Here is a 23,961-nt window from a genome sequence, read left to right on the forward strand (position 1 = left end):
TGTGAGCAAAAAATTGTAACTGCAATGGTTTGCGACATAGAGCCAATGCACCCCTGCATGCATTGAAGCGAGGCTAGAAGGCTAAATTGGCTGCAACTTTTACACAAAAAAACGACTAAATGACAAAGACTGCGAGGCTGCTGCAATGGACTGTACGATAAAGGTACGTGTTTAACAGCTTTTAACGCGGCCGCTGCTGCTGGGAAACATGACAGGCGGCCACCCACACCAGAGTCTGCTGAGTGAGAGAGTCGAGGCGGTGATGCGAGCTCCCCACTCTTTCCTTCTTGTACAAAATTTCCTCTTCCTTCCCGTTCGTGGTTGTATGTCGGCTCTATAATAACACAACTAACCACTACATCTTTACACTCAGATAAAAACACTAATTGGTGGCCGGCTTTACGCGTGAAAGGGGGTCTCCAAACGCGCGCGTTTCGTTTTTTTTTTCGTCTTTCTCGTCTAATTGCTTGCGTTTAATCGAGCTCATCCCGCACTATCCACGGACCCGCATAACGACAGACAAAAAAAAAGCGCAATTACTGAACATTTAACGGGGTGACGAGCTGCTCTTTTTCTTTTAACGAAGGATAAGTTAATGAGGGGATGCGGGATTTTATTGGTGCGCACAAGGCAGGTGTCCCTGAAGGCGCCATGGATCAACTTGGACACACTGAGAGCCCGTTTATAAAGAGCAGGAGGATCCATTTCCATCAGATTGCTGGTATTTCACATTTCATACTATTATTCCTTCACAACATCTGCTTCTTAAACGACCACAGCGCAGTTTTTAAGCGTCTTATCTTCTAAGAAGTGCAGAAATAAACGCCTTCATGTCAGGAATCTGAGCTGAAAAACGCCTTTTTTGACGAAATTACAGATTGTTGCGCAACGACAGAAAAAGGCAAACTTTTTTTAATCTGATGACACAAATACAGGCCTCGTATTCGTGTTATCTTTGAACGGATGTGCGTCTAATATGAAACAATAACCTGGAGGCTTTTATTTTTTATTTGTCTAATCAAGTTTTCTTGCAAACTTCTGAAAAATATCTCTTAAATTTGACGCAATATCAACACCAACATTCTTAGTTTGTTATTATTTATTTATTAAAAACGAATCACTTGATATTTCAACAATTAACGTCTTCTTCAGCAGATTACAAAACTAGAAAAAAAAAGCCATTTTAAAAAGCGGGCCTTCGTTAGATTGAGGAACTAATGATTGTAACCTGCTTATTTCTTTTTTGTTCTTTTTTTTAAAGAAACATTTACCTCTTTATTGATGCATTTAGGACGGTGAAGTCAATCAATTCACATTACTGACACGAGAACGTGAAAATGAGATGAGAACAAAAACTTTAATGACATATTCTCTCCATTAAAAAGTTTATTTTGAAATACTGATTCTCTGTTTTAAATGTCACACGTGATTTTACACACATGATGTTATTTTTCCAGATACTTTTCTCTTGTAGTCTGTGACTGCAGATTGTGTGTTTGAGGTTATTTTAGGTATAATTTATAGCTGCAAACGGGAGCACTTGTCAGGTGTCGTTATCTGAACTCAGCAGGCTTCCTGTCTCAAACCTCAGACTTTCCGCACACATTTCCGCTCCGTGGACTAGAAAAAAAAAAATGTCGAAAAGGCAACAAAGCCTCCTCAGAAAGCAACGAAGTGGACAAACTGAGGCGTTGCATTGTTACAAGTCGACGCTGTCCGCTCGGAGGCCCCGGGGCGGTGGTGGAGGAGGACCGGGCCCCTGCCTGTGTGTTTGCGGCCTGCTGAGGCCTGCGCGCTGCCAGGCTCCGAGCTGTGAAAACCGCACCGTTTGTTTGTGCAGCAGAAACGCGCAGCTGCTCAGGACTTTGCAAAATCAGCTTGCCTTAACTTTTACTTCTGCTTTCTGCCCACTTTTTCTCTGACATGGCGAGCACACAGGGCTGTGCCTTTGCACAATGTGATCTCTGGCCTGTTATTGTAGGCTACACCTTGTTTTTGTGTCAGTGTCTTTATTTCCATATCAGTTATCCTCCTCCCAGAGAGATCCTCGATAGGAGCGGACACCCATTATTAAAATGTTCCTCAAGTATCTGGAAGCCATTTTGGGGAACAGACCAAAATGTAAACAGGAGCTCGGGAACATGGTTAAATAATTTAAATGTCTAGAAACACATGGCGAAGAACATGGCAGCAGTCAGTATTGGTCTGTAAAATACAAAAAATCATATAAAATCTTCAGTTCAGGGCAAAATTAAATGTTTTAAAGGAACAGTTCATCCAACAATGAAAAGTCAGCCATTATCTTCTCACCCTCATGCTGATGGAAAGTCATGTTAAGTTTCATACTTCAAAAAACACTGAAATAAAGTATCCAGATCCTTTTACCAACACAACAATATGCAAATACACCATTACCATTAATAATACTGCATTTAAAGTCCTACTTAAAGGAAAAGTTCACCCACAAAATGAAAGTTTGGTCAGTAGCTTCTCACCTGCGTGCTCGTGGAAAGTCAGGTCAAGTTTCTTGGCTCCATACCACTCATGTGGCACAGGTCCCCAGAAGCCTCGAGATCCCAAACTGATATAAAAAGACATTATTTACACCCTCGACGCGTGGCTGAGCTCGTGCACCCACTTCAGACAGGGTGCGTGCTAACACTTTTAGCTTAGCAGCTACAGAGAAGATTTTGGCTTAAAAAGGGTGTAAATAACGTCTTTTCAATTCATTTTGGCATCTCAGAGCTTCAGGAGCCATTTTAGGTTTTTTTCTGTTGTTTATTGAAAGTTTTAAAACAAGTCCCCCGCTACTTCAGTCGCTCAGGAGAAGGCTGCGACACAGTTTTGTTGTGAAGCTCCAGAAATGGTTTGTGGACCACAAATCTTCACCTAACTTTCCATCAGCATGGGGGAAGAGTAGATAATGACTGTATTTTCATTATGGGGTGAACTGTTCCTTTAACACGACCAAAACAGTGGAGGATTATTTATCAGGCTGCAGGCCACTTCAGCTGCAGGTGAGATGATTATTGTACCAAAATATGTCATGAAATTCACTGCTGTGTGCAAAACTGACTTCATTTATCAACCATATAATTGGTGCATGCAACAAAATAGCTGTTAACCACATCCTTGGTTGCAGTTTAGGACAGTGGTTGTCAACCTTTTTGGCTTGTGACCCCTTTAAACGAAGCTGTTTTCCTCTTACGACCTCACAGGCTGCAGGGTTGTAAAAAAGTACTCAAAAAGTTGAGTGAGAATAAAAATAATGTGCTAAAATATTAATTTGGTTAAAGTGAAAGTCACACAAATGAATAGCACTTGAGCCAAAGTATCTGGGATTAAACTTACTTAAGTTTCAAAGTACAAGTAAAAGAAGTAAAAGTATACATTTATAAGGGTTCATGGTAACGTATGTAGGTATACTCAGGGTTGACTGATTATCTGATAAGATATTCAGGTTTTTTTAAAATCTGATTGCCTTTAAAATAAAACATTTTTAAAATGTTGGACTTTTGGTCTGATGCGGCATGTCATCTACAAAGAAACTAGTAACTAAAGTTATTGAATAAAAGCAGTGGAGTAAAAAGTACAACACTTGCCTCCATGATGTAGTGGAGTGGAAGTATAAAAAAGAAAATGGAAATACTCAAGTGAAGTACCACAGTACTCGAGTACATGTAGTTAGTTACATCACTGCAGGTTGCTGTGTTTACCTGTTGTGACCAGTTCAATCAAAGAGCATGTTTTGTTTTATTTGAATATTTTTCAGAGGTTAAATAAGAGAAAGAGAAATAATTCATTTATTTACCAGAATTCTCAAAAATGACATGGAAATCTAAAAAGATAAAGAAAATGCTGTGCAGCAGAATTTATTTTCTGCTCTCCTGTGTTGCAAATCATTTTTGCAATCCCTCAGATTGATGCTGCAACGTGTTGGGAACCACTCGCTTTAGGTAAACAGTGAGCTGAAACTATTACCAGGAAGTTAATCTGCAACTGTTCTGATGATGGATTTTTGAACACAAATTTGAGGTTTTAGCTTCTGAAATGAGAGAATTGGCTGCTTATGTTTGTTTTTTTTTGGTCATTGGTGAGACAGAACAAAACATTTGATGACATCACACTGGCCTAAAGAAGATTTTCCACTGTTTTACAAACCAAAACATCAGTGAGAAGTAACCAAAAGTCATACTTGAATAAGAGTAACGATATAGTGCTTGAGCAAAAAAAGTATCAAAAGAACAAGTTAAAGTGAATTATACATATATTTATACTATAGTTGGATTATTGGATTCAACATTAAGCCTTTTTTCTGTTTGTTGGAAACAGTGGTTATTTTTTTAATCAGCAGATTAACTGATGGAAATGAAAACAATTGTTATTTGCAGCCATCGTGACCGGATGCGGTTCCCAAAGAGGCTCCAGCCAGGCAACACAAAGAAAATATTGAAGTGTTAATTACTGATGAATTGATCGAAAGTTAGTACAATCACCCAGTCGCTCAGGCTGCTGCTCCACCTGCATTAAGTACTGGTCTTTAAAACAGGGACAACACCCTCCATATGTGTCTCATACCATGACCATCATCTCATGTCAGCAGATTCAGGCTGTGTTGTAACATTCCCCTCTGAGATTCTAGTAAAACATACTCGAAAGAGATAGAAAAATATGTGTAATTATTAAACTACATCTCAGGATAGGTAACCAAAATCCAACACGGTGGATTTTGCTGGATTTTATTTCATAAAGACACGAGAAGTATGAACGTCCATGTTGTAAACAGCCTGTAATCACGCTCTGAGTTCTTGGTTTGGGCAAGACTGCATGATGCAACCCCGCAGAGCTGCTGACTTAAAGCTATGTCAAAAGTTTCCATGCATGCTTTTCGCTCTCACATCAAGTGAAAAGGTTGAAGTGTTTACTATCAAGCTGAACGCAACCGGAGTAAAGTTTAGGGACATCTAGGCACACGGCAGCGTCAGCCCCGAGAAGGTCATGTTGTTTTTTTAAAAAAGTTGTTTTGTGTCACTGAGCAACAGGCTGAAACACATTGAACAGGAAGTCAGTTGTGGCATTAGCGGTCAGGCCGCATTTTGGTATATTTGTATCAGTGTGCAGAGGAGAGAGAGAGAAAGAGAGGGAGAGAGCGCGGGGGGAAGATAAAGAAAGAGCGGGAGTGCGAGTTTGTGGTTGTGAAAGCATGAGCTTGTCACTGAATGTACCGTGCTGAACACCAAATGTGATGAGCGACAGCGAGTCACGATTATATCAACAGTTTGAGAGTTGAGCACCAAAAAACATTTAACGTTAACCACGATTTACAACTATCCACTATTCAACTATTCACAGTCTTTTCATGAGAATCTGCAGTTGGTTGCCAGTCAGCCGACTGTTTCACTTCTGCACAGAAGAAAAAGGGCCTCTGGAGCCACTCGGTGTGTGAGAGGAAGACTGGGGGAGAGAGCAAAACAAAGCAGAAATAAAACAAAGCGATCAGCTGAAGAAGAAAACCGGAGCGGAAAAAAACCCCATTTTAGCTTCCAGCTAGCATACAAAATCAGATATTGATCATCTAAAAATGTGACTTCACATATTTTAGAGCCCTTAATTTACAACAAAACATTAATGTTTATATTGATCAGCAGCATTTCACATTAAAAGGGGAACAGGAAACGGGGAAGTCGTGTAAAGCCTCTTGTGGCTAAGGAGGGAGCTCCTGAAGTCTGATGGGTCAGCTGGGTCTGACGACTACAAGTTTAAAAAAGAAGAAAAATCAGTTTTCTTGGTTAAAAAGTAGAAGTGGCAGCATTTATATTCAGTCATCACTCATAATATGATAAATATAAACTGTATCGACAGCATAAACACAGTCAATAGTCTATATATTAAAGGGTAACTCCACCAAGGTCTTGGGCAGTGCTACTGCATGTGTGAAAAAGTAGTGTAAAGCATTTTGTGGCTCCAGAGGAAGCTGCATGTAATCTGATAAACTACCTGCAGTGATACCACTCAGTGGCTAATTTGCATTGTGGGTAATGTAGGCGTTAGATTTGTAAATTAACATGGCGATATCTCTGGCTCTGCTGTATCGATTTTGCTAATTTGTTTTTATTAAACCTACACAATGAGTCCAACAGTGTCCCAGCTGTTCAATGCTAGGCCAGTGGGGCGCTTTTCAAAATCTGCCACCTACATTACCCACAATGCAACGGCCACTGAGGGACATCACTGGAGGCAATTTTTAAGATTACATGCAGCTTCCTCTGGAGCCACAAAACACTTTATACTTTATACTTTTTTCACATATGCAGGAGTATCAATGCAATACAGACAGAATATTGCTCGTCTATGTCAGAACAAAATAGCACTAGATACAGAACAAGGGTCCCATTTAAGCCCTCTGCTAACTTAAATGGGGTTGAAATGATTTTACAGTGCAGCTCTTCTAGACTTTCCAAATGTTATCAGACCAAATTAAGCAAATTATGATCTAAAAGGATAAAAAAAACTTCTTCTACAAAGTAAGCCAATGGTAGAAAGTCTTTTAGGGCCCCTGTGTGTCACATGACGTGACGGTCTGACCACTACGTCAACTTTGATTCAAAGCCTGGCGCTCCTCCTGGGGGCCTGTTTTTGGTCCGAATCACCAACTAGACTGCTGTCAAACTAGTTGCATTCTGGGTAATACAGTGGCCATGTTTTTACAAGTAAGAAGAATGCGTGAAAAGAGTACAATGCAAAATTAATTTACAACATGCTTTTTATATGTTTTTATGAACGGTGTCTTTACATCTTGAGCAACTAGGTGATATTTGTTTCATGTAAAATCAAATAATGTGAGTCTGGACCAGCTTACCTGGAACCACATAGTTCATGTCAAGGATTTTCTTTTTTAAATGATGTAAAAACTTCTGTTAAATTCATGGCACCTTGAAAAATCCTACAGCTGTACTCCAAAGACTTTTTCAGTTATGATTTTTTTTAAGTTTGAGCCTTCTTTGTATTCAAAGCCTCACTAATTGCTTATTTTTCACTAGATTGTGTTGAAATTTCCCCTAAACATCCGAAAAAAACCCTTAAGGATAATTTGCAACATGTGTTCATTAAAAAGCTGTTTTCAAATGGTTTTACATTAATAATCTTTTCTTGAGAAAACCAATGACATGAACTGGGTAAAAGCATATGCGTTGGCATCATTTGCCTGCTTACTTAAAAAAAAGGGCGTATGCACAGCAGCGACAGGCTGTTGAAATCCCACACACTGGCTTCTATATCAGTTTGTCTGCAGCCTCGAGGAAATACCAAACTGTGTGCCATGCATTAAGATGTGGTGCACAATGCTCAAGCAACAATTGAGCTAAAAAAAACACACAGGCAAAAAAAAAAAAAAAAAGAGAAGAAAAACAATGCGAAGGCGGCACTTCAATCAAGGCTATACTCTTCTTGCTGTCCAATGAACCCGACCCCCTCTCCTCCTCTGACCAACACAGGACTTCAGGGTTGTTTTCCAGCTTTAAAATGACCCACATTTTTACACTGTGCCCCCCTCCTCCACCATTTCCTCTCCCTCGGCCTGTGCCAAAAGGTTCCTCTGCACATGGCGGCCAGGTTTCCTGTAGGCCACTGAAAAAGCCCGGCACTGACGTACGAGGCCCAAAGACAATGCTCAACTCCTCTAAACAAACACGCACTTGCACCCACTCAGACGGCCGTGGTCGCATCGCACATGCAACACAGTTAATTTGAGCAGCAGACAGAAACAACAGGTCCAGTGGATGAAAGTGCCATCTTAGGGCGGCGGTGAGGCCTCGCTGTAGGTGCTGAACACAGGAAGACGGACTTAAATCTCGATTAGACTCCACCTTGAGCTGACACCCCTCCCCCGCTGCAACCTCAATCCTAACGACAAAATAAAACTGTGGTTAAAGTTACTGATGTTCTTAAAGATTAGACAGCCTCACGACTGCCTTGACACTATTTCTGAACAGTTTACTTGCCATTTCACTCCTGAGTATCTTTGATAACCTCTCATCTCTCTAGTTGTTTAGATTAAACCTACACGCACACATCAATCACAGGGCAGTCACACTGAACTTTAAACAAGTCTACATGCTTTGTCTGTGTGGGAGGAATAGTTTGGAGGCTAGAAAAAAAAAAGCACGTGCCATTTTGAATCTTGAGTGAAGATGAAATGGTCCCAGCTCTCAAAATCAGAGAGCAAGTTAGTAAAGCCACAAGTATTCTGGTCGAATTCAACAATAACATCCAAATAAAAGAAAATAAAAACAAGACACTAACATCTATTATTCATATTTGTATAATTAGGGTTGATGTGATTGTTGATTAATCTGTCGATTAGATTCTCTCTCAATTGTTTAGTTGTTTGGTGTATGAAATGTCAGGAAATGGTGAAAAATGTCGATGAGTGTTTCCAAAAGCCCAAGCTGACGTCCTCAAATGTCTTGTTTTGTCCACAATCACAAGATTTGGAGTTTACTGTCAAATGTTCACATTTAAGAAGCTGAAATCAGAGAATTTTTTACTTTTTTTTCTTAAAAGAAAATCGCTCAAGCCGATTAATCGATTAGCAAAATATTTGATAATAGCTCTTTGCATAATTTACCATTAATGACGGAAAATCAATATTGCAAATTTTTTAATACGGTGCTGCCCAAATTGGGGCCCATAGACCAAAGCTGGCCTGCCATGAGGTTTGATTTAGCTCACGAGATGTTTCTATCAAAATATATATATATATGAAAAGAAAAATATAATATGAATATTATTTTTTGAGGTAAAAATGCTCTTTAAATTTGTAGGATACAGAGTAATTATTTATTTTTCATTATCTGAGCATGACGAGCAGACTGGGATCTGAGAGGCAAAACATTTGACATCTATTCTTTAATCATAAACACATGAGAGAAAACAATTCAGAGCAGATGGAGAAAATTTAAATTGAAAAGTGTTTTTTTTCTCACTTGCCTCTCAGGGCTTCCGTATGTCAGCAAGACAACACAATAGGTGTTTTTGCAGTTGTGGTGAATATTTCAAGCAGATATGATAAAGGAGATTTCCTGTCATTTCTTTTATTCTATTCCTGCAAACTATGATAATTGATTCAGTTGAAGCTTTAGATGATATTTTCCTTTTACACAACTTCAGATATATGCATGTCTTTCTGTCTTTAAAGTCTCTCTACTCCTAAAGCTCATGTACAGACGCCTTTCATAACAAGGTGTGACCCCTGTTCATGTTTCCCTGAAGCATCTTAGTTGGAATAAACTGAGCCTGTATGTGGAAAAAAAAAAGACAGTTTCCACAGGTTGTGACCCGGTGCGTTAATGCCAGACACTGACCGCTGTGGCTCTGTTGGACAGGAAGCACTGTCCGTGGTGAGTGAGGATCAGCCCATATTCGAGTCAGCCTACACCGCAGCCCCGGCCATGCACATGAAGACCGAGATGACGTCGCCCGGAGCGTTCAGCCAGGCCTCCAAGCAGAGTCCCGAGCCCACCGAGCCGGAGTGGGTGGGGCCGCCGGCGCAGAATCCTGGGAAGAGAGCCGAACACGTCAATGGAACCAGGTGAGTCAGGTCAGGCCGAGGCCACAGGGGAGCCGCAGGTTCCCGGATTATCTGACTGTGGATTTGTTATAATTGATGTCAACATTCTGGGATTTTCCAGACCCTGAAAATGTTTCTTGTTCTTAGTCATTACAGCCACATTTCTATTTATTTATCAAAAATCTCATTGTGTTATTGTTTTGTGAAAGTACCAATAGTCATCCCGACAATATTATCACAATATCAGTATCGAGATGTTTATATTGTCCTCGCATTTATGAAGTGCTTTAGAGGAGATTCATCAGAGTAAGATTTTCCAGTAGAAAACATAAAATAACTTATAAAATACCCTACATTATTAGAGATTAAACCAGTGACTGTCAACCTTTTTTACCTGTGATATCAGTGTCTGTTTGGCTTCCACCAATGAGATACTTTCCCTCCACACTTCTCACCTGGTTTCACTTCTATAACTGGTCAAATTGTTCGATGGCTTACAAAAAACAAAACGAGAGAAAAGTCCAAAAACAACATTTTCTTATCTCTTTTCCTTAATTTTCTGGTGACCCATAGGAGGGGTCAGACTCCTAGTTTGGGAACCAGTGGACTAAAGTAACAAACATACAGTAACAAACATATAGTATATAAATTAGTAGCTCAAAGTAGCTCCACCTTAAACAGCTGCAACAATCTAATAATGTAATTTTTTCACTATTGTGGACAAATGAGTTCATGATAACATTATTGCAATATCTATAGAAAATTGATATTAGTCCAAGTTCATCTATAACTTTGTTTACACTGTGTTTTGTCTCTTTTTTAGTTAGTAAATTAACAGTTACACTGTTACAAGTCACAGTTCTCGTGAATACCTGTATCACGGGTATACCCCTCGATGAGTACTTTTACTTTTGATGATACTACTGTTCTACGACTTAAAGGAAGAGTTCACCCAAAAATTAAAATTCAGTCATTAACTACTCACTCGATGGAAAGTTGGGTGAAGTTTCTGGAGCCTCACAGCAGCATCCTCCTAAACAACTGAAGTAGATGGGGACTTGTTTTAAAACGTAAAAAACACAAAATGGCTCCGTACAGCTCGTCAAGCGTAATCCATAATCCAAGAAGCCCCGAGATCGCAAATAATTTTGAAAAGACGTTATTTACAGACTTTACAAGCAGTCGAGCACATGCACCCACTTCAGACAGGGAGCGCACTAATGCTTACAGTGAAGATTTGGGCTTTTAAAAGGGTGTAAATAATGTCTTTTTAAATCGGTTTGGTCTCTGGAGACGAGCTGTATGGAGCCATTTTGTGTTTGTTTTCTTACGTTTTAAAACAAGTCCCCATCTATGCTGCAACACTGTTTTTCTGTGAAGCTCCACAAATGGGGGTTAGTAGATAATGACTGAACTTTTGCGGGTGAACTTTTCCTTTAAGTAGGACTTTAAATGCAGGACTTTTAACAATGTATCTTTATATTGTGGTGTTGGTAAAAGGATCTGAGTACTTTTTTTTCAGTGGTTTTTGGAGCAATAAACACCTAAATTCAACTCTACGTGGGTGGAAATATTTAAAAACAACTAATCTCAAAACTACTTTGTGTCATGCAGACCATATTCATTTAGTGACCACTTAGTAAAACTTGCTTTCAACAAGTTTACACCTACATTCAGCTGGTGCCAACCGTCTTCTCTTTATGGACCTTTTCACTCGTGTTGGTGCAAAACAGTTTGGGTGTATATTTATCTCCCGTCACCTACAGATATCAGCGAACACTACAAGAGGAAATAAACTTGCACCCCAGCTGAAACTGTGAAATCTATAGGCAAAGCCAGAGATTAGCAGCCACAGCAAACAACATGATGGCAGTTCTCAGAGCTAAATGAACATTTACAAGCTTTGTCAGACATTTTATTGATCGAATTACCCCTCTACACTTTTCTAGTGAAGAAAACCACGACCTTATTGTTTCTCCTCCATTCTAGCCGTGAGTCCCCTGTGGACTGCAGCGTCACCAAGCGCTCCAGGCACATGAGCAACGACGGGGCCCCGATGCCGTACCAGGCCTCGTACCCGGAGTCTCGCGTCAGCCCCCAGACGGCCACCCCACCCAGCAGTGCCACAGAGGAGAAGAGGGTCATCGTGCCTGCAGGTGAGCTGAGTCACTCAATCACCCTCCATCCTCACACAAGGCCGTCATAATCATGAGACACTTACCCAAGAGCTGGCACACACTCTTGCACAATGTTAATAACTGAATTACATATGGGCACCGCGTGTGTTTGTGTATCTAAACTCTTCTTCCCCAAACTACAACTCTCCAGAGCCACAGCTAAACAATAGCACATTTCTGTGTGTCTGGATGAGCATATCACTTTATGAAAGTCCCTCTTCAGTCAGAAATGTGTTTTTATTCTTCTTTGACACTAAAAGGGTGTTTTCACATTCATTGCTCAAAGTGTAAATTTTCTCAGAGCTCACTGGAGATCAGTTTTTGAGGAGGCCGGCCTGCGAGCATCACAAATAGTTCAGGAGCCGATCCTGGTCCAATATTCAGCTAACACAAGTGTGAAGTGGAAACTTGAAGCCTCCAGTGCACAAACACTGAGAATGGACTTTAAGGTGAAGGAGGAGACATCTTGTGTTCAGCAATAAAAATTGTGAAATGAAAAAAATATTCGCACACTCATATATTCTTGAGTCTTTCATGAGGGAGAAAGAGCAGGTGCAATTTTAAGGATTTTAATGTTGTAAGTACAGTTTTATTTCTGTACAAACCACATCAGACACACAACAGAGAGTTTGTGTGTGGCTTACAGCATGTGTGGAGGGGATATTTAGTCTGAATGCTATCTAAAAAGTGTGAAGTCTTGTGTGTAAATTTAACTGTGACATTGACAAGAAAGAGAGCAGGAACAGATGTGTGACGAGCTGGTGAGGACATTTTCATTATTAATCATGCTGCTTCCTGTGGCTACATCTGAAATCTCATTGAGTTTATTTTCTGGTTTGAGAAGGATTTTCATAACCCCAAATGCTCTTTAATAAATTACATTTCTTTCAATGGATGAAAATGTGTAGCCAAAGCCTCATATACAGTAGCTCACTCCACTATGGCCCTTTACTGTAGGGCTGCTCGATCTGTAACCGCAGTCAGGGTCAGGAAGCTAGAAAGTATTGAGAGACGGACTAAAGCACTGATGGTTTCGGTCTTTTCCAGGGATTTGTTATAATATGAAAAGGAATAACAAGCATCATTGTTTAAAGCTAGATGACAAACAGGGATTTTCCTTCAGTTTAATATATAGACACATGACATCATAACAAGAGCCTGACTGATATATTGTTCGCCCAATATTGGTCTATCTGTTGTGCTTTGTTTTACAGAATATATTGCAAAGGTTGTAATTTATAATTATAAAATTTACAGTGACATTTATTATGTCAGTGTACTGATGTCATTTTGGACAGTTTAGTAATAAAGTGTAAAATATCCTGCCGACATCACAAATGCGTCTTTGTCAGAAGGGTTCGATTATCCCATTTGAGGAATTATTGCAAAAAATGTGTGTTTACATCGACCGATATTGTTTTTTCAGATAACGATTATTAGCAACAATTTTGAGGAGTATTTCCATTTCCTCTACATTTATTTGATAACTTTTGTTCCTAGTTACTCTGCAAATTCAGATTATTCAGTGTTGATAGGCTATTGCTTGTGACGTGTAACCAATCAGATAGTGTTTTGGGCGAGACATTGAGTGAGACCAGAGAGGTGACTACAGACAGAGAGAGGATGTCGCATCAGAGCCAAAGTTTATCTTTAGATTTAATCGGCAATTGGACAAAAAAACAACAACCTGTTATTGCTGAATATCGGCCCTGATAATCGGTCTATCCCTAGTTAACGTATACATGTATAAAGGATTATCAGATTGTTTTATTCCATGAGATCAGCATCGGTCAGACTCTAAACAAACAGTAAGGATGCGTCAGTGATTTATCAATGTTTGAGGTAAAATGTGGCCAAAAACTTGCTCTGCTTTCGAACTATTGCAACAGTTGCAACTGTGAGCGCAGTGGATTTCCCTTTTTTTCATGCAGAGGAAAATCACTGACATACAGCGTGGAGTAAAGACAGTCATTACTGTCTCAGTAGTTACAGTCAAGGTTTAGACCACCTCACGTATTGAGTCTGTCTCATTCTCTTAATGAATCATCCATCCAACCATCTACGATCTATCCTGATGACAAACTTTACGTTCTCCGTCGTGCACGGTTCCCATATTGTTATCCTCCTTTGAGACTCATCGTAAACTGTAAGCAGGTCAGAGCGGCGTGTTTGTGTGCAGTGAGTCAGTGTTTGGAGGGATCCCACTTCAGTAGACACTCCAGAGACGTGCAGCGGACGATTTTAAAATTCAGCTCTGTGAAATTCGTCAATGAGTCACCAGCGCTCAGTTATTCAGCTTCATAATACACGGATGTTGCATCACAGTGGCATGTGTTAACCAAGGACAATCAGGACCTGAGGGTGTGGCGACTAAAGCTCCTGCCTAATATTACGGGCAATTTACAGTCATTGTTTGCTACTGGAAGTGAGCTCGCCTTCCTGAAATCAGACTGGTGATATATTTTAGTACCACAGAAAGACACGGTGATGAATTTCGACATAAAATGACCCGTTATTAAAAGCTTACGTTTGTTTCTTGTACGTAATAATTTTTTTTTTAAAGTTCTACATACAAGTAAACATGTATGTTCCCTTAAAATCGTAAATCTTAATCTTAAAAGCATACGCAGTGTAAAAATGTAAAACCACTCAATATCAACCCTGTTTTTCAGAAATTCTGATTATTTATACACTAATGGGGGTTTTTCCTTGTGAGCTGCTTAAACATAACCATAAATACATTAATCATGCTTTGGTTATGTACAGAAATTGTATTGAAAGAGCAGAGATTGTAAAGAAATTGTACATATTGTAAAGAAAATAATCATTTTTGATAAAATGGAACCTGCACGTCATTATGTTTCTAATAATACATATTTGCTGTTTCAAATCAGTGCTATATAAATGTCATTTATAAAAAAACATATCTAAAATACCTGAAAGGATATCTAATGTAATGTGATAGGATGTGAAATGTATATCAATGGAATATAATGCAACTGTAATAGCAAATTGTTTATTTACAGGCATTTAAAGACAAAACAGGATGTACAAAGGTTTACTACGAATATTTTTCTGTAGCTGGATTATTAAAAAAATAATCAAAGACAACAGTAATCAGATCATCAGTATCAAAAAGTCACATTTTTTAAAATCACATTTAAGGTTAGGCTGGGATATTTTTAAACCAATTACGATATTAAATAAATATCTTTCCAATATTTAAATGTCTGTAAAGCTCAGATTTTACCTTAAGAATTCACAATAATGATATCATCGCGTTATATATCGAAAATTTGAATTCAAAAAGAAAAAGCTCAGACAAATTAATCTTACATTTCTTTTATCATGTGTTTTCTCTCTTTTTTGGCAAATAAACTATACCCAAAGTACACGTGTAAAGAGGTGCAGAGAGCGTCTTTAACCACAACTGTAAAAAAAGTGTAAAAAAAAGGATAATTACACTTTTTTCCCTCCATTTTCTGGTGGGTGGTGACCAGTGGCGATGTTTTATTTAAATTGTACCATTTACCTATTCATATTTTGTATTTACGACGCCCCCCTCTACATAGCAGACATGCAAAATCATACAAATGTAATTATGTTTAGTGCAATTAATCCACTGTTAGGAACATTACATGAAATAAAAACCCTTCACATGTCTAAAACTAAAGCTTTAACAACTCATTTTTCTAATATTGCTTGAAATCCATAATTTTCACAACAGAAATTTGGAAAATTGATGAAGTAATATTCAATACAATATTATTCCCTGGTCCTGGTGCATATAAATAGTGACAGGTTTGTCAAAACCACCACAGATAACAAGCAAACATCACACTTTGCATCTTCCCTGAAGACCCTCGGGGCCTTCTTCAGTTTAGCATTATCGTAATTATTTGTTTACTTCCTGAATCCTGTTACCTTCAGGGAAATCGTGAGAGCAGGTGGCGGCCTGTTGGGGACACAGCACGTAAAATAGGAAAAACACTAGATAAGAAATGAGACTAACTCTTTAGTGCCACAGCTCAACAAACAAACAAGACGATGTCAGTTCGTTCGACAGCTGAAAGATGTTTTTTAAACTGAGAATATGAACGGCACACATGTGAAGTGGTATGTGAACTGGTAACCCACGTTTCAGCCATCTGTTTTCACAGAGTGGTTTTACCCAGCCCAACACTCATTTCATAATTAGTATCAAGTATCACAACAGGTACTCTGCTATCTGAGTAGTTTCCGGTGTTACTCAGCACTTTCATGTTCAACAAACAAATCATGTTCAGATTTCTGTGCGATGCCCCTCCCGCCATGCTCTCGTCTTTTATCTCTTTAAAAAGAGCATTTTTTATCTGAAGATAAAGATTTATAAAAGATTTATGTGTCAGCAAAGATGTGTTTGAAGTGATTTTGTACCAGACTTGCTGCACGAGTACATTCTCCTAACACCACAAACATATTGCTTTACCCGACTTCTATCAGGGTCGAGGATAATAAATAACTTTTCTTACTAATCTAGGTAATTCTGTGTGGACGGCAACTAACGGTTTCATACATTACCATATTACACATTACATGTGAGCAACAAATTGATATGCAATAGCTTCACCTGCCATATTCCTGCGTATGTTACATCAAAGTCAGCAAGTCTTGTACCAAAGTATTGCAGACTTTACAGGTTGGCATGAATGCACTATAACTATCACAACCAGTCAAACCTGGTATATAAAGACCCCTCAATGGTTTGTCCGGTTCAACTTGAGTCAGAAAAATGTTCAATCTCAGGATTACATTTACTTCCTCTCCCTCCAGAATGTATGAGTATGCAAATGTTTTAACCGCAGGAGACAAGACGTTTCATTATGTGTGTGTGTGAGCTGGAGGCTTCAAGTTGCATACTGGACAAGGATTAGCTTCAAAACTAGTTTTGTACACATCTTAAACCTCGGTTTAAGGTGAGCACAGAGCAGATGATTCTGCACGTGCATCGTTCTGCAAACTGATCCAAATCCAAATGAAGCAACAAGAAGCAGAACACATTTTTAAACAGAGGGGCGAGTTATTCACTGCGGGCAAGGAGGTTATGTTTTCACCTGTGTTTGTGTGTTGGCTGTTTTTTTGTTCAGGATTACGCAAAATGCCTGGATCTTGATGGAAAAAAACTCATTTAGGTGACTAATATCTATACAATTTGATGTGGATGCAAATACAACTCCAGATCTAAATGCAGATTTAAATGTTTTATTTGATACTGGATTAGGCTCGGTTGAATTAACAGGGACTTTCTGCAAATTTCTGTATGACTCACCTTCCTGTTACTTCTACAACTTCCTGTTTATCTGAGCGAGAACAGCATCTGTTTCAAATTAAAAGTCCAGCTAGTATGTGCCAACTCTCATCCAGCTACAAGGTTGTTTACCCTATTTAAACACTCCTACTACAAAGCGAGACACCATGTTATAAATCACTGTATCCGGATTTCTGATCAGTTTTGTGCCACTCTCTTCCCTCCATCCTCTCGATGTCAGATCCTGAGGTTTGGACTCAGGACCACGTGCGACAGTGGCTGGACTGGGCCATCAAGGAGTACGTCCTGGAGGAGGTGGACGTCATGCTCTTCCAAGCGCTGGACGGCAAGGCCCTGTGCAAGATGACCAAGGATGACATGATGCGTCTCACGTCGGCCTACAACGCAGATATCCTGCTCTCACACCTCGCTTACCTCCGGCAGAGTAAGGCTCGCCTCGTGTCTCAGACACATCTCTCTCTCCAGCTGATAAAATTGTTTGGTTTTGACAATGTAAGAACTTCTCATTGTTCTGTAGCCATGAAGTATTTCACCTGCACGTAAGCAGGATCAGAAATACAATCACACATAAGGAGCTTTACTGAAATATGTAGCGCTGAAACAATTCAACAATTAACGGACTAGTGGATGAACTTTAACCTGTTCTTATTCCTGGACATTTATGTAAAATCATCCTAAACGCTTATCCCAGTTTAGCCATTAAAGGCTGTTGTTGAATCATTTGGAAGACAGGCATGGTTTTCGGGCTCTCTTGAAAAGTTATAAGTTGATTTTTCCCCCCAAGCTGTCAGAAGCTCTGGCATTAATCTGTAGGAATTTGAACACATTTAATTATTTATATTTTTCACGCCTACATTTTTAAATGCAAAAATAAGCCTGCAGATGACCTGTAACTGCCCCTATTAGCTGGAAAACACAATGGGTCCACATCATATGTCTTACATGGTCCAAGTTCAAATTAAAAACAACATAACTGAAAACTGACACGTGGAAATATCAGGCGCCAGGTGAAAAGATACCATTTTATAACCTCAGAATACTCCTGACTGAGAGTAACAGGGGCAAAAACCCATTATAGTTTAATTTACACTAACTTTGTGCATACAAAATAGTCAAAAACAAGTGCTTTAGTTATAAAGGGCTACGTTTGATGTTTTAGTTATTCAAAAGGGGGGAATTTGCTGCTTTTTCTTTTTGTTATTGTAAAATTAAGTGTTTTGGGCTTCTGGACTGTCACTTGGGCCAATCAAAACTTTGGAGTTTAATTATTTCACTGTTAACAAACAATGTAATGTTTTACAGACAATTTATTAAGCACTTTTTATGGTATTAATGGTGTTTTCCATCTGAACTGGGAAGTTGCATCAACAGCTGTGAAAGCTGTAGAATACACTTTTTATTCGCACTTCTGTCTTATTTGGGTCTCACTAACTCAGTCTTACACACCGTACAGTCCAACGTTTACCTGTGGACATGTTGCTTTGGGGTTTCTGTGCGCAAAATACCTCGTTATGTGTTGTTATCAGCTGGTATTGCTAACGATTGCGAACAGTGGCTAATCTGACTTGAAATGGTTTTCAGACTTCTTGTACTGGAATGCGGTCAATTCGGGTGCAACGCCATTTCCAGCTCTGACTTTCCACTTCTGAGCTAAATGGAACCCACCAAAAGGTCGATCAAGGATGTGGACAAAATAATAGATACACCTGGGAATACAGGGGCGCTTAGAGGGTCCGCACTGTGTTTTCTGATGAGGCTCGATGAACATGATGTCATTTGAGGCTGAAGTTTCATCTTCAACCGAATTTGTTCCTCGTACTATGTATCGTCATGATTTCTGGAACTTGCTGCGTTTCTGACTGTTGCAGCATCAGTTCAGCTTCTGCAAATCACTGTTACAAATGCAGCTAAAATAGACAGTCACCATGTTCTATGCAGGTTTTCAAGCTAAAATTACAACATCCAAATGACGGCAACATCTTAAGCTATAACGCAATCCAGCACTACAGCAACACCACGTCCTAAAAAGCCCTCAACAGACTCAAGACAACACCTCTCCAGTCTTTCTATGTCTGTGATGTGAATCCTTTATTTTAAAATACTATTCATGACACTCAAATTCTACCCTGGCGTGACTGATTTTCACTTTCTAAAGAGAATATAATATTGATAATACTTTTTTGGTCTTTTCTTCAGGTAGCCCCACCTTCTCATACTCCACAACTCCCACCAACAACACACCACCACAACAACCCAGACTACAAGTGAAAGCAGGTGAGATCCTCTGCTCTCCAGGTGGCAGACGAAACAGCAAGCGAGGTTCATAGGGAACAGCGATGGTGTCATTATTTTAAAGCCACATTTACTTCATAACGATAAGTTACAGTATAAAACTTGTCTACTGCCAGTTTAAAGGATAAGTTCACCCAAAAATGACAATTCGTTATTTTCTGCACAAGCTCCAGAGGCCCCGTGATACCAAACTGATTTGTAAAAATGTTATTTACAACTCTCATGTGTGGTCGAGCTGGTGCACACCCAACGATTTTATCTCAGCAGTTGTTTAGTAGAACGCTGTTTTGTTGTGAAGCTCCAGAAATGTTTTGTTGACATGAAACTTCACCCAACTTTCCATCAGCATGAGGGTGAGAATATCTAAATTTTCACTTTTGGATGAACTTTTACTACTTAATAAGTAGTATTAATAAGTACTACTTAATAATACAAACTAAGTATGAGTTTGAATGCAATACTTTTACTTGTTATTGAGTATTTTTACCTGTTGTATTATTTATTATTTATTATCTAAGGACTTCCTACACTGTACTTGATATATGATACATAAAACATGGCTCCCCAATTAAAGTGCTTTTCATTCCATTATGGCTACAAAAACGTCAAGCAGCATGATTTAAGAGCACAGTATGTAATCCTGCAGCTATTGGAAACGTTTAGGATGATGTAAGGACACAACTTAAAATAGAGAACAAAGATCCAGTCGTTTTTCAATATTTTAATGCAGAAAAGGTCGATTTTATACCCTTAAAAGATCAAAAATTTCTTTTTCTGAAGGATCATTTCCTTTCAGTGTTTCCTGTACATGCCACCATTTCCCATTAGTCATATTGTCCAGATGTCAGTCTTTATCGGTGTGAATCAAAGCTCAGAATTCAGGATCACATCTCACACCCATTAGAAAAGACAAAACTACTTGAATGATTTAGGGATTTAAAAATAATGTGTTGAGTTTCAGAACCACGTTGCATAGTTTCAAGACTCTTGGCACAACAGTGGCCTCAGTTCACAAAACTTTGATGAGTCCAAAACTCAACAGCCAGTTTCAGACAGGAAACAGCTGCACCGGTGCAGGAAATGGGGGGTATGGGTGCCGCTCCTGGGACACAATTCACAATCTTGTGGCGACAGGGGTGGCCTGAACAAAAGAACGTCTGCCCAAGAAAACTGTGGGTCATCTTCAAACCCCCAAGATCTTATTGTCTTGGTCTCCATTTACTGACTTCCTTCCTACCGTAAGCTGAACTGTCCACTTCAAAGCCTTTTTTATCCCACGTGCCTGTCGATGTCTAGCCTCATCCTTGTTTTATTTGTGTGTGCAGAGAACAATTTTGATGAGATCAGCCGCAGGAACAGCTGGCCGGCAAACACCATGACTGCAGTGCCAAAAGGTATGACAACAACAAAAACATAGGATCATATGAAAACAGTGAGCATGATGGATTTTTCACATGAACGACTACTGGTTTAGCAAAAAAAAAAAAAAAAAAAAAACTTTGTAAAGTAAAAACCAGGCCACATCTGAGAATCAAAGTATTTCACATAAGGCATTTTCCTTTTGATTTGTAGGTCCCTCTATGGAGCACCAACACAGCACAAGAGTTACAGAGCCTCCTCCAAGAATTGTGCAAGGTATGAATTGTTGCTAAGCAGATACAATGTTCACTGTCTTAGTTTAGCATGTTAGTAGCTCTGGGCAATACACTGATATATTGCTACAGTGATATGAGACTATAGTTTGTCTTAGATTTCGTTATTTGGCGGAAATGTTGTTTTTTTCCTGGTTATAAAAGCTGCATTACAGTAAAGTGATATAATTTTACAAACTTACCAGACTGCTCTTCTTGTTCTAATACTTGCCTTCACCCACTAAGGCATTATATCCCCATTACTGATGATTATTTATCAATATTTTGTGAAAGTACCAAAAGTCATTCCAACAATATCGTCACAATATTATTATCAAAGTATTCAGTCAAAAATATCACTGCCCAGTCCGAGCATATATCAAGTGCTTTTGAGGGGATTTAAAAACATCAAGATATAAATCACAATTAAACTTTAATTTTTCGGACTTATTCTGCGTTCTTTCATGAGAGTCAAACGTATTTAACATAAAAAGGCTGTTGCAGTGTACTTACATTTTTGTTATTTTTAACAAAGTCTATGAAACTCTCGTCCGCTCTGGTTTCAAAATCTTTTTTTGAGGTCTCACGGTTGGCAAGTATGCAAATCTGTCCCACGGACTTCCTTTTCAGTCTTAGGAACCGGTAATTTCATGTTTTTCACAACGATCAAAGAAAGTTTTAGGTAATATTTCCACTTACATTCCCTATCTTTACGCCGGCTTTTCTGTCTCTGATCGGTCGACGGTTATGTCTGTCAGTGAGCTCAACAACAGACCCTTTTTCAATCCCTGAGATTTGGTCTGTGATTTGAATATCTCACTCCATCAACATGATAGATACAGAATTATGATGCATGTGATGTGAAACAACATGGAAAGATCTTTTATCTTGAAGGCTCTAAATATGAAATTGAGGCGAGGTTTGCAAACACAGAGGTTGAAAATATTAATAAACATCTGGAAGAAAAAATGTGAAATTAATAATGTGCTCTTTCTTCTTTACAGACCCGTATCAGACGTTAGGGCCCATTAGCAGTCGTCTAGCCAACCCAGGTAAGAATCTAAACCCCTACAGATCAAACCAAAAAGGATGACACAAATGAGGCCTTTACACTGTCTGCTTTGGCAACACAAGAGTAAAGCAAGCAAGGGCTGGCACACATGCTTTCCAAAATGGAGTAAACACTAAGCAACACCTGTTGTGTCAGCAGAATTGCATCACGCTTACACTGAGACAAAAATTGGGCTACCCTCTCACCAAAATGACTGTTTGCCCTGCTGTTTCCTCACAGAAGGCCAAGCCCTCAGCTCAACCAAGAACCGAACGGGCAAACAAAGTCCATACAAGCTCCCTGACCCCAGCGCTCACAGGCCTGTGGGTAGGTGTCAGTCACTTCCTCCAAGCCACACAGTGAAAAGGTCACATTTGCTAGAAAAAAAATTAAGCTAACCGAGATGCTAGATGAGTGTCGTAATAGTACGAGGAAAGAGACTCGTCCACAACAAAAGTCATACATATTGAGGAGCTGTCCAAGGTACTGGAATGACTGGACTGTAATCTTAAAAGCTACCTGGTGCTCATGGCTTGATATTTACACACAGATGATCCTCCAAAATGTCAAATATTACAAGTTAAAGAATTAAGATGCAACTTGTGGTAATTCTGTCCATTTCCTGTCTTTATTTGTGTAAACAGCCAATGATGTCCAGACCAGATTCCTCAACTACTCCTCTTCATTTCTCCTCCCAGGTTCTGGCCAGATCCAACTGTGGCAGTTCCTGCTGGAGCTGCTGTCTGACAGCAACAACTCCGGCATCATCACCTGGGAGGGCACCAACGGCGAGTTCAAGATGACCGACCCGGACGAGGTGGCCAAGCGCTGGGGCGAGCGCAAGAGCAAGCCCAACATGAACTACGACAAGCTGAGCCGCGCTCTGCGCTACTACTATGACAAGAACATCATGACTAAGGTGCACGGCAAGCGCTACGCCTACAAATTTGACTTCCAAGGCATCTCGCAGGCGCACCAGAATCACTCAGCGGACGGGGGGATTGTTAAGTACCAGACTGAGATGTCTTACGTCCAGCCGTACCACAGCCACCAGCCCAAAATGAACTTCATGGGTGGCCATCCTGCACCTATGCCCGTCTCCCCCGGCAACTTTTTCAGCCCTCCGTCAACGTACTGGAACTCACCCAACAGCCCAATCTACCCCGGCTCAGCCATGACCAGACATCCCACCACTCACTCCCACCTGAGCTCGTACTACTGAGGACGATCCATTTCACACCTGAACAGGATAACACGAGAGAGGAACCCAAATGCGCCAGAAAACATAGGCACACACCACCCAGGATGCACCTGAGCTGAACCCTGTCTGACATGAAGGTGATATGACGCTACGGTCTGTTTTTTATAAAGGGCATTATGAAGTTGTCACATTCCTTCTTAAAAATAAACAAAACACGAGGGTAAATCAACTCTGTGATGTATGAAAAGGACTGGTATTATACTCTTCTCAACATTTTCGTGAATATACTGATAACACAATGTATTAATGGTTATTCAGATTTTATGAAACCAAGTTTATTTTGTAAGTATTTTGTTTAATAGTGCCTGTAAAGTCTATAATCATGGCCTTAACTGTTTGAGTAGCATAACGTTTTTTTTTTTTTTTTTTAACTGTTCTTTTCACATTATAGGTCGAAACTGCAGTTATCACATTCACTGACCTGACAAAAATTGTACAGAATGACTCATGTAGCAATATAACATTTACTCATGATGTAAAGCTAATAAATGATGCTTGTACTGAAAATCAACTCTTGTAAGTTTTATCATTTACAGATTCAATATAGAAACTTGGCTTTAAGAGGTTTTTGAGTATTTTTGCTGATTTGTTAAGAGAAGAGTTTGACATTTTGGGAAGTGCGAAGTGAATTAGACAAGAGTTTGATGTCACTATCATATCCGTTGGATCATTA

The 23,961-nt window shown here is 39.5% G+C and overlaps 1 protein-coding gene across 7 annotated transcripts; it reads left to right on the forward strand.

The window, feature by feature from the left end:
- On the forward strand, positions 1 to 23,799 carry fli1rs (Fli-1 proto-oncogene, ETS transcription factor-related sequence). Of its 7 annotated transcripts, none has more exons than XM_073485038.1 (10): positions 3 to 163; positions 9,384 to 9,589; positions 11,558 to 11,724; positions 17,274 to 17,477; positions 19,250 to 19,327; positions 20,671 to 20,739; positions 20,918 to 20,980; positions 21,981 to 22,028; positions 22,268 to 22,354; positions 22,672 to 23,799. In XM_073485038.1, exons 1-10 carry the CDS (start codon positions 146 to 148, stop codon positions 23,247 to 23,249), a joined length of 1,518 nt encoding a protein of 505 aa, XP_073341139.1. In that variant the 5' UTR covers positions 3 to 145; the 3' UTR covers positions 23,250 to 23,799. The 7 variants fall into 7 exon arrangements, with proteins under 7 accessions (XP_073341142.1, XP_073341139.1, XP_073341140.1 ...); XM_073485039.1 differs by having other exon boundaries at positions 22,726 to 23,799; XM_073485043.1 differs by lacking the exon at positions 3 to 163 and adding an exon at positions 366 to 721 and having other exon boundaries at positions 22,726 to 23,799.
- Positions 23,800 to 23,961: the final 162 nt, after the last annotated feature.

Source organism: Pagrus major, chromosome 17, assembly GCF_040436345.1.
Source record: "Pagrus major chromosome 17, Pma_NU_1.0".
NCBI classification, from domain to species: domain Eukaryota; kingdom Metazoa; phylum Chordata; class Actinopteri; order Spariformes; family Sparidae; genus Pagrus; species Pagrus major.